This window comes from Aythya fuligula, chromosome 2 (genome assembly GCF_009819795.1).
Source record: "Aythya fuligula isolate bAytFul2 chromosome 2, bAytFul2.pri, whole genome shotgun sequence".
Classification (NCBI taxonomy): domain Eukaryota; kingdom Metazoa; phylum Chordata; class Aves; order Anseriformes; family Anatidae; genus Aythya; species Aythya fuligula.
This window is the reverse complement of record NC_045560.1, coordinates 120,621,904-120,633,968: the sequence shown is the minus strand read 5'-3', so window position 1 is coordinate 120,633,968 and position 12,065 is coordinate 120,621,904. Positions and strand designations below refer to the sequence as shown.

General features: G+C 38.3%; 1 protein-coding gene across 1 annotated transcript in view; it reads left to right on the top strand.

Moving 5' to 3' along the window:
• Positions 1-8,116, top strand: part of TOX (thymocyte selection associated high mobility group box) — a 220,234-nt gene extending 212,118 nt beyond the window's left edge. The window contains exons 8-9 of the mRNA XM_032182380.1: positions 5,653-5,804; positions 7,980-8,116. Of these exons, the coding sequence (XP_032038271.1) occupies positions 5,653-5,804; positions 7,980-8,016 (189 nt within the window). The 3' untranslated portion in view covers positions 8,017-8,116. The remainder of the gene's footprint in view (positions 1-5,652; positions 5,805-7,979) is intronic.
• Positions 8,117-12,065: the final 3,949 nt, after the last annotated feature.

The window sequence follows — 12,065 nt, the reverse complement described above, 5'->3', positions numbered from 1 at the left end:
ACAGCTTCCTTGCAGCCTTCTACCGGAGCTGCTTGCAGCCTCATCTGGTGGGACAGCACCAGTGGAGACCACAGCTGGGCTGAAGATACATTAGAAGGAGCAACCACAGTACCTACCAATAGCAAATTCCCACTCTCTCTCTTTCTCTTTCTCTTTCTCTCTCTCTCTCTCTCTTTGTTTTGTTTTGTTTTCCAAATATCCATCTCTGAAACAGTTTGTGGCTTACTGGTGTGCCACTCAATGGTAGCACACTCTCGGAAACCTTGCTGTCTACAGATCCCTGCTTTCACACTGTGGCTGTGGGAGATTTGATTACTTGTTTTCTCAAGGAGAGGGAGGATGGTTCTTATCAAAGACCTGCTTGTAGCATGTCTGAAGGACTGCCAGCTCCAGGAAAAATCACGTACAGATCCAGAATGCAGTCCTGGCAGGCAGAGAAACAGTTCTTCAAAACCACAGTGCATGAAATCCACAAACTCTTCTGTGCATAACTTTGGGGAGGGACTGATAAGAAGTGCTGACCTGGGGAGTGAGTCCTGCCCACACTGCTGCAAGGACAATGAGCTGATCTTCATCAGCTCTGCAGGGAACAGCACGTACTCCTCCACTTCCAACAGTCCTTGCCTGCATGTGTGCAGCTGCCAAACTAGGAGAGACTGCCAGCTGGAGAAGGACGGTTTCCTCAAGGATTCCACAAAAACTGCAGAACATCAAGAAGATCAGAAGTTTTGGTAGCCAAAAATCCTCAGTGACTGCACAGTTTCTGTTATTTTAAAATCAATTAATTATATGGATTATGCAGTTGATGCAAGACATCCAAATTTTTCTAAACTACACATGACAATGTAAAATTTATATATTAGTTCATTTTTCATATGCCTGGCATTATTAAATCTTTTTTTCTTTAAACAATCTTCCAGAGTTTATCTAAATAATTATTTGTAGTTTCCAAAAAAATAAACTATTTTTTCTCTATTCATTCCCTATTCTGTTTTCAAAACAGCTAATAAAAAAAATAAACTACATGGGCACTGTTGCAGACTTTTGGGGTGCTCATTTACAGTGTTAAACCTTTATACTGTAAAATTTACATTTTAGTCCTATTCTCATAATTAGATTTAAATGAGATCCTGATTTTGAGGATATTTAACTTCTAATTTTAAAATATACTATATTTTTCTTAAGTATTATTAGCAGGAGTTGTGTCAAAGTTTTTCTTTGCTGAAGTCCAAATCTCTTGTGCAGCAGTTTTTTTTCATCCACTTTTGACACACCAAAAGAATTTTTCTACATTGGAAGAGTGGGACTTTTTTTCCATTAAATGCTCATACGAGCATCTTACAAGTTTATTTTTTTAACTGATACTCCATTGCTTCTCTCTAGTCTGTTTCTTAAACATCTTTGACAAATGTTTAAATTTTACTTAGTTGTGATTAGGTGATCTGACTCTTCAGCATTGTTATTCAAATCACCCAGATTTCTCTTGAAGTTCAGGCTAAAACAACATCTGAAGCTGCAACCTGTTTTCTTTTGAAAAGTTGTTCCTTTATGCACACAGACATATATGATTCTTTCTGAGCATACCCCATGCTCCTGCCTGTTGCACTGTGCTGTTCCGTGTGGAGAGGGATAAGACCAAGGATCCACTCCCTCCCAAATATTCCCAGTCCTTCTTAAGAAACCATTTTTAGTAGCCCTAGTGGAAGCATCTCCTTCCTTACTTAAAATACTTCAGTGTGGCCTGGTGGGTCCCATCATGATCTCTGTCCCACTTTGGTTCATAGATAAAGCAAGCAAAATTGTATTCTTAACATCTAGTAACCATGGCTGCAAGTGTATGCATAACAAAAAGGCAGAAGATTAATGTATGTCACATTTTATTTTTTTATTTTTAAAAAATAATAACTTATTTCAGTCTACTTTTAGATGTTTCTTTTCCTTTAGAAAATAAATGTATACAGCAAGATGATTGCATAGCCTGCCAAAAATAATAGCCTCATTTTTTCTGGTATATATTATATACAGTAAACTCAGGATCCTGCTGTATTTGTCCAGATTTCTTCCTCTTTTTTGTTATGCTTTGTCTTCGAATGAGGTCAAGAGAAAAAAAATCATTAATATCTGTCAACTTCCTTTATAACCTTAAGGAAAAATCTTTGTATGATATCACACAGACAGATTTTCAATTTCCTTGTGTAATAAACAGATGCTTTAGGATTTGGATGTAATTTAAAGGTTTAAAATATCACATTGAGATTGATGAATAAATCAGTTGTGAAGACAAAAACATTGATGCCTGTTGAAAATACCTCTCCAGACAGGCAGGAAATGAAATTAGTTCCCAGTAAAGTGTGGAGATGAGGATCACTGTTTAGTTCTGCTGCAGGCTTTTTAGGACTTGCTACAGTGGCACAGCGAAACTGCTAGGGCTACAGAAATCTAATTAAAGAGCAAATGTCCCTCCTGACATCGAATTAATCTTTATCAAGTTCCCTATTTTTATTTCAATCTGGAACAAGAAAATGAAATTTAAAATTCTAGGCATGTTGCAAAACAGTTGGTGATTTTCTCTTGAGCATTACAATGCAAAAACATTCACCATTGTTTAATTAGACCTCGAAGCACTCATTTTCTGAGCACTTTTTATTTCATCATTGTTTGTTAAGGGCTTACATAAATAATACACAAATATTTACTACAAGCATGGTACAAGGCAGTCTCCCTCTGTTGTACAAATCTATATTTCCAGAGCTTTTTTTTTTCTGTGGATGAAAAAGCTGAAGTAATTCTTGTTTACATTTTAAACATGGTCATAGATTATTGGTCCTTCGTATCGCACTCAGGTTTCTTAAATTACTTTGCCTTAAGAAGCAGACTCCCAAACACCTGCATCATTACTTCTGTTGCTGGTAGCCCTCTGCTAGGCTCAGTGCAGGCTGGTGCTGGGTGCTGCCTCTCAGCAGCATTAAAACCATGGCTGCAGAGAGCCCAGAGTGGGCCCAGGTGCCAATATGCTTGTGTGGTCCATGGGGTTGGTGTGTGCTGGTCCCAAACTAGAGGTGGCTCAGATACCTCTGTGCTGCTTTAAAATGTATCACATGAGCCCATCTTGAAGAACAAGCCCAATCCCAGGCAGTCATAAACTAAAATGGATGCAAGATACGAATGTTGTTACTCCTTGTTCTGTAGATAGGAGAATAAAGCTCATGTTTGTGGCCCTAACCTTAGCACAAAAGGTATCAATCCAGTCCAAGTGCATCCTTTGCTGGAGGACAGCCAAAGAGAGTTGGCTCTGGTTACACAGACAACCCAAGAAAGGATAAGAAAAAGACAAGTCCCCACCCAGTACCAGGCTGACATTTTTACCAGGGGACCATCCTCCCACATGTAAGCTATTCCTTTGTCCAGGAATGCTATTGCACCGATGTTCTTGTCCTCTCACTTGGACAACAGTTTATTCTTGCTGCAAGAGTATGTGAGCCTCTGTACTTGCTCACTTGCATTCTTCTCTACAGCACTGCTCAGATAGTAGCCACATTTGGCATTTTTCTTGCATAGATGGTTGGCTTTCCTGAAGAATAATAAGAGATCGCTCAGGGGTTCTGCTACCAAAGGTAAACCCAAATGCCTGAGGGCAGAATGTGTTTCTGTGGTTAGTTTCCTCTTACAGCTAAATTAAAAAGGGCTTATGGGTAATGTTTTGTATAAAAATTATGACGGTGATATACAAAACCAATTTTTCTGCCTTTTAATTACACAAAACTTCAATTAAAGTCATTGGGAAGTCTGCTCAATTACAGTTTCCTTTGGATTTGTTACAGGCATGGGTTTTTCATCCCGATGTGCATGTTTGCAGTCTAGTGAAAAAGCTGTGCACAGAGCGTGGTGGTTACAGTCACGATGAGTGCATTTTATTTTATCTTATTAGCAGGGCAGCGTATAGGCTACATTACAAGTAGATGCTAGATTCAGCTCATGAACTTGCCCACTACTAATGATCTATTTCTTGGCATCATCAGGAATAAGGTGAGGCTTCCAAGAGCATTTAAGGCACTGAGGTGTGACTCCCTTCTCCATAAGGAAGAGACTATAGAAGAAAGTAGTGTACACAGTTAAACGGGCTCCCAGGGGAAGTGAACAGGCTCCCCAGGGAAGTGGTCACTGCACTGAGCTTGTTGAAGTTCAAGAAGTGTTTGGACAATGCTCTTAGAAACATGGTCTGATTTGTGGGTTGTCCCATGTGGAGCCAGGGGTTGGACCCAATGATCCTTGTGGGTTCCTTCTGACTCGGGATATTCTGTGACTCTATGATTCATTTATGGCCTAAGCTAAAATCTGTGATCAGCATGAGCAGAGCAAGGAGAATGCAACATGAAGGAAGGATGTGAAGAAGGAAGTGACATTTTATATTTGAAGGAAACTCTTTTTAGAGATGGGAGTGTGGCAGGTGAAAACTGAGAGTCCTCATTTATCTCATTTAAAGGTAGTGTGGCTGAGTTGTTAAATTTGCAACTGAAGACAGCTCTACCCAAAATTCCCTTCTTCATGATGACAGTGTGTATGAAGTAATCACACATAAGCCACTGAGTTTTCAAATTTAAAGCTTTAAGCCTATCTATTCTATATGTGGCCTTTGACCAGAAGTAGATTTACAAACTAGGTATTTTGCATCAAGTTCCGTTTGTGGTTTAACAGCTACAGATCCTATTAACTTGGCTGGGAATTGTATGCCTTTTTTTAATTATTACTTTTTTTCCCAGCATAGTATATATCAGTTGCTTTTGTACAGTATTCCAAATTTTTTGTACAGCATTCACACTTTTACCCAATGTAGTCCTTCTAACTTTACAGGAATATAATGTACACTTATATAGGCTGAGCCAGGTACACTACGGCAGTGCATACTAACCTTAAAATTTCTCCTGGTTTTGAAACACAACATTTTAACTGATATATCATCAAAAGACCTAAAAATCATTACGATTTCTGATATGACAGATATTTTAGGGAGCAGGTCAGATGTCCCTTTGTAACTTCCACTTTTTTTCTTGTCCTCCTGGTTTCAAAAAGTAAGTTATTCTGTGCTACTTTCACTACATTAGTCCAACAACTGTTAAAAAGCTTTGGTTGAATTTCTGTTTAGTTGAGAGAGAAGTACAAATAAAAGAAGCAGCAGATGGTCTCTTTGTGACTGAATGAAGAAAGAGGGTTTTGAGAACAATATGTGAATAGGTGTAGTCTAATAAAACAGTCAGCCACCTGCTGCCTACATCCTTCAAAAAGATTCTGTTGCATATTCTAGGAATTAACGACTAGTTTGTGTCCTTACGTCCAATCTAAATGGAACCTCTAAGGAGCAAGCAGACCTTTTTGCCCCAGTGTTGATTAAGTTGTTTTCTTGGTTTTGAGTTGTTTTCCCTTTTAGTTCTTGTTCTATGTGATTGTTAACCTGTGATTGCTATCACCAATTTCATGCTATTTTATTTCTCAAACCAAAGATTTTAAAACATAGAAAGCATGTACACTTTTTCTCCTTTTTTAAGCTAAAAAAAGGGGCTTTACTGTTTTGCAGTACACACGTTGTTTTTATTTTATGTACACAACCTGTTGCTTGGTTTCCATGCATCATAATGCACTTGCTATTTCTCCTAGGGATTTACTCTTCAGCCTGATTATCAGAATATCATCAATCCAACATCAACAGCTGCACAAGTTGTTACCCAAGCAATGGAGTATGTTCGTTCAGGGTGCAGAAATCCTCCGGCACAGACTGTGGACTGGAATAATGACTACTGCAGTAATGGGTAAGCAGCCAGTGAATGCCACCTTGTGTTGAGCAACATTCATGACACAAGTATCTGACAGTGAAAACATCTTTGTTGCCTGTTTCCCTACACTTCACTTCAGAAGTGCACCTGTGATGACACTGTATTTGTCAAGCAGTTAGACTACTGTGGGATAATAAGTTTTCAATACATACATTTATCAGAGATTTTTGTCACCTTATTTCAGCACATACATTTTGGTCGTTGAGAGCTACCATTCATTAGAAAAGCAGAAGTGAAATCTTAGGGAAAAGGTGTAGGAAAGAACTAGTAAGATCGCTGCCCCCTACTTAAGAGGCAAATGGCATGAACTGTTTTCTCCAAATATTCCATTGATGAGGAGAGCTTGCTGCCAGTGAAAACATCTGGTTTGGGTCATGGGAACCCCTGTCAGTGAGACCCAGAGGTGATGCATGGGATACAAGTTACATGGAAGGGAACGATGTGAAGATTACATGACTGTTACCAGAAACAAAACACCATATGTGTAGGAGTTCTGTGCCCCTACCAGTAGCTCCTTCAAAACCTCATCTCCTCAGCAGCCTGGTTTTTGTGGAGTCATAGTGCTCTATCAGGAGCTTCCTGGAAACTTTTTAGACGCTGAACAGAAGGTATCTTCTGAGCTTTAGATGATAGATGTGCCTTGTGAACACGACCACCAGCCTGACCTCCTCTTGACCTTGGCATGAATACCAAAGACACAGGCAGATAAAAGCTCTTGGTTACTGCCAAAGTAATTGAACCCCAAGTGTAACTAAAGACCAGTTTCAACCATTGCATTTACTCAAACTCAGAATTGTCCTTGTGTTACTATTTTAAAGCATTTCTGCAACACGAACTAAACTGAAGAAAAATCTTTTTCTGGTTACAAGTTCAGAAAAATATCCGCACCAAAACTTACTGACACTGAGGCAGACTTTAACTAGTTCACTCAATGGCCTCACTCTTCCCCCATAACTAGTGCTTTTGCCCCGAGACATGCCCACTTGTTCAGCAAAACAGTCTCACTTCTGTCCTGTACCACCCAAATGCATTGATCTGTGCTGCAGACCCTTGCAGGAGCCCTACCAACAGGCCATAACCACCTCCTGTTTTGATTTCTGGTCTCCTCAAAAAAGCAATGTGAGATCATTGCCAGCAGTGTCCTCTAGGTGCTCAGTGGGTGTAACTCCCATCGGCAGAACCTTTCTCTGAACAGACTCTGTATACGTGTGCTGTGTAGATGTGCGTCTGTGAATCTGTGTGCAAGGACTTAGCGTGTTCTTGCTTTGCCAGTGCAATTTATGCTCTATGCTAATCCTGGACTCCAAACCAAGTAAGCTGTAGAGCTGTGGAAGAACAGAACTCGTGCCTGGGTTTTGGCAAGGAAACAGGAGATGAAGAGCAAAGCCTCTCCCCCAGAAAATCTCTGCACTGTGAACCAAGCCCTGTCAGTGATACTTCTACTTTAAATGATGTACTTTTTTCTGACTTGTACAGACTGTTCCAGGTTATAAACTGGTAAATGATTCCTTTTTGCTCTGAGTTGGTATGTTTCATCCGAAGACGAACCGTGGCAAGAACAGACTGTAGAAGTGTGCTGGATGATGCATTGGTGGAAGGTCTCCCACAGAGGCTGGAAAAATTAGTTGAGCTGGGCTCTGTTAGAACCATCTGGTGCTCCTTTGCTCACACTTACCTGAAACTGCCAACACAGTGCATTTTGGCTTTGCCTGTACTAATAAAAGAGGCCAGAGAGAGCTGGTTGGCACCTATGCTCATGGAACTAACCTCTCCTGCCTTCTGCAGAAAGGGTGCTTATGGGGTAAGGTCCCCAGAGCTGTGATAAATTCTCATGTACAGAGCTATGCAGTTTGTGAGTGAGGGACCATCAATACTACCAACCCACTAGCACAGGTGATCCCAAAATAGTGTTTAAACCCATGTCCCCTCCTATTCAGTTTAGACCTAAATGTGGCCTCTGTGTTTCTATATGCCACTATGGCAATAGGGTTTTTCTTATTTTTTGTATTATTACCTTGGCAATACAGCTGTACTTCAGTGATATGCTCGGAATTAATGACACAGTAGGGTTGTGGGGTTTATAGAGAGAAGAAAAGGACTAAAAATTTAACAAATTTAAAAATCACATTTGTTCTTTTTCCCTTTGAACAGGGGCATGCAGAGGGACAAAGCACTCTACCTTACCTGAAAATCTGAAACATCTCTCCTTTCCACTGAGGAATGCAGGGAAGTCTTTTCATCATGGATTGCTTTATGCAGTCAAGGCAGTTCTGCATTTTATTAGAAAATACATGTACAAGTTGCTAAGCACTTAGGACTATTTGAGCTCGTGGGTCACCCACTCTGGAAAAAATAGTCTTGCTTCTTTCTTTTTCTTTTTCTTTTTCTTTTTTTCTTTTTCTTTTCTTTTCTTTTCTTTTTCTTTTCTTTTTCTTTTTCTTTTTCTTTTTCTTTCTTTCTTTTTTTTTTTTTTTAATTTTTTATCTCCCCCCATTTTTGTTTCATTCTTTCCCCTTTCCGTCCCCACCCTGAGATCCTTTAACGGACATTGCTTTTCTTCTTCCCTGAAGGAAACTTGGACCATTCAGATTTTATGTTGTTTTTTGCTGTGAAGTGCTGCGATAGTAACTGCCTTAGCAACTGTAGATGTCTCGGATAAAAGTCCTGGATTTTCCATTGGTTTTTCATAATGGGTGTTTATATGAAACTACTAAAGACTTTTTAAATGGCTTGATGTAGCAGTCATAGCAAGTTTGTAAATAGCATCTATGTTACACTCTCCTAGAGTATAAAATGTGAATGTTTTTGTAGCTAATTGTAATTGAAACTGGCTCATTCCAGTTTATTGATTTCAAAAAATGGGTTAAATTGGCAAACATTCATATTTTTACTTCATTTTTAAACAACTGACTAATAGTTCTATATTTTCAAAGTATTTGGAGAAAAAAAAGTAAAATATTCCCAAAAGATATTAATTAAAAATATTGGCCTCATCTCATGAAATAAACACAAAAACTAGGGAAAAAAAAAAAACAGTGTTGATAAAGAGCAAACACATTTATTTTGTACGGCCTAAAAATGCTTCTTTTTTTTAAAAAAAGAAAAAAAAATCACTTTATGTGTACTGGTTAGTAAATGTCATTTAAGTCCTTTTATGTATAAAACTGCCAAATGCTTACCTGTTATTTTATTAGATGCAGAAACAGATTGGAGACAGCTAAATTATAACCTTTACATATGGCTATGTATTATTGTTTCTTCATACTGTGTCTGTATTTAATCTTTTTTTATGGAACCTGTTGCGCCTATTTATGAAATAATAAATATAGGTGTTTGTAAGTAAATTTGTTAGCATTTTAAAGAGGTTTCTTTGACGCTTTAACTTTTGCTGGCACAAATTGTTCACAACTGATGTGAATACTTTATTTAGTTTTTACAGTGACATATATAACACCAAACCTGCTTTTCTGGCAGAAAATGAAGGTAACCAATACTTATTTCTGTATTTCTTTGGTTGCTAAGGGAAAAAAAAAAAAAAAAAAGAAAGAAAAAAAAAAGGTACTTTTAAGTAATTCCCTTTTTAAAGTATTGTGGTAAGAAGTTGCCCAAAACCAAGACTTGAACCAACAAAAGTAACTAAATAAAACTACACAATGATGCTTCTTGAAAATTCATCAGTTTTTGTTAATTAGTCAAGTGGAATAGAAATATTACCAACAGAAATATTACCAAATATGCTTCAAACATTTTATTGTACATTCAAAAGTTCCTACAGAGTCTTAGGGAGTGTATTACAAATACATACTAAAGTGAAAGGTAAGTTCAATAGCCATAAAGAAGGATTTAAAAAATCCAAAATAAAGAAGAAAGAAAAAGAAAAAGGCATTTTGTCAATGTGTTTCTTCAGGGATAGATCTGAAAATGTTTTTCTGGAGGATTTCATCCCAGATGCCTGTCAAAGTAATAGAGAGTACCACTGATTTGTATTGTCTGTGTGAAATAAAGAAAGCAACTCAGAATAAATACAAATTATGCAATGCCATTGATTTTTATAGAAAACAAAACAGAAACAAAGGTATGCTTGCTTTGGAATGATTTCAGGCAATGTACAGTTGAAATCACTTGGCATGTAATAACTAATAAATAATGCAGATCAGATGTGATTACTCGGATGACTGTAGCTGAGAGCTCTAATTTTTCTGTCTTGAAACTGTATGAGAACTCGTGATTAAATTCACAGTTTATTGTTTGTCTGTTTAGTACTTTAGAAATATACCAGCACTACTAATTACCCAATGTCTTCTATTTATTATATTATAGTAAACTACATTTTCCACTCATATTAATTCCAAAGTGAGAAGATAATTATTGGGATGAGAAAAATCAGCTTTGATTTTGACAGGCAGTTTTCTTTTTTCTTTTACAGAAAAGAACTGTGTTATCTCCATTTCTTTTAGAGCAGGTGCGCAGTCACATAAAGTTGTTAATTTCAATATCCAAGCAGAGTTCAAAATACAAGAAAACTTTAATGTAAATAATAAAGAAAATACATCATGAATAAAATACTTATTCTGTACGAATCTCTTGCTAGTTGATGTCTCTCAGTCTGTAAGAACAGAAACCTGCCTTGTGTTTACCACACGACACTTTTACCGGTCATGGGGTTTGAGTGTGGTTCTGTGCCTGGGCTCTGTTCATGTGAGTCAGCTGTGCTGGAAGAGCAGCACCTTTGCTCTGGGTTATACTGAAGCCACTTCGTTCCAAAAGAGAGGTCTGATTCTGATGAATAAATGTCAGTTCTTCATGTCTGACCTTAGGAAAAAGCAATGGTTGCTGGGCAAGGGCAATCTGCTCTTTGTTTTCAGCTGCATATCAACAGGTACAAATTATTGATAAGCGGAGCCCAAAAAGTTGTGGTTCTTCTGCAAGCAGGTGAAACTTCACTGGTGCTGATGAAGATAGGCACCATCCTTTGCTATAGCACTTGGGCTTAGGCACCACAGTAATACATATATCCAAGTTACTGGTTGTAAGTCACCATCTGTCATAAAGATGATAATGAGACAGCACACAGGAATAAAACAACCTACACACTGAAGCAACATAGTAACAACAAAAAATACAATAAAGACATCCATCAAAATGATAGAAACCAAGAAAAATAATGTCTTCCATTAATTGGAACTAGTTTGCTTGGTTGGTTGTTGTTTTTTTGTGCTGTCGTTTGTTTGTTTGTTTTTCCTGATGATTTTTAAAAACTGGTAGGTGAAATGCAAGGTTAGGAACATAATCACTCCAGAGGATTTAAATGCTGTCTGCTTGCACCAAGGTAAGCAGAAGTTTTGAAAAAGAAAAGAGCTCTTTGAGTTTGCTGCTGATCTCAGAGTGCTCTGTTCTGGTGATGTGAGACCCAGTCTCTCACCCAACTCACAGAGGTTCAAGCATCGCACCCAGCTGCTGCCTCTGACCTGAAGAGGCTCTTTAAAAGGACTTGCTGTAACATTTTTCTCCCTACATTCATCCACAGGCAGTAAGCAATTAATGTATTCATGGAGGGCCTCAGCCATTCACAATGAAACTTAATGTATTCATGCCTGCCTCTCTCTCCCTCACCAAATACCATTTCCTGATTCCAGTGGCAAATCTGCCAAATATTCCCTGTGAGGCTCCTCTGTAAACAGGAAATCTTGCAATAAAAGAGCTCATTACTGGAAGGTAAGAGACAGGCTTATCACCTTCCTCTACCTTCTGAGACTTCATCCCAACCTCAGCTACCATCTCCAAGGCTGCATCTGCCTATTTCTTACATGATTCTGTAAACATGGCAGATCCATGGAGATCCCTTTCCATGCTCTGGAGACATGGAGTAGTTAAAACCCTTACTCTACACACAGTCTGAGAAATAGCTTAAGAGCTGTATGTAACCATACAGGGAGTCACTCCCCAGAGCTCCCCTCGATAAAGAGGTATTGATAAAGATAGATATAGAGCCATTACCTGTTTAATTATTTATTTGGCATCCTTGAGTCTTTTTACATTTAAATGGAGTATTATTTTGGGTGCATAAGAGTTTGAGAGTGCTGGCAGTGCTGCAGAAGGTGCTCAGCACCTCAGAGAGCATGAGCTCTTGCTTCGAGTCAGGTCTTTCAGACAGCATTTGCTTTCCTTTGCAAAGTCATGTATTTTATTATTACCCAGCACCATATTAAATCACAACTCAAATGTACTTCTTATTCC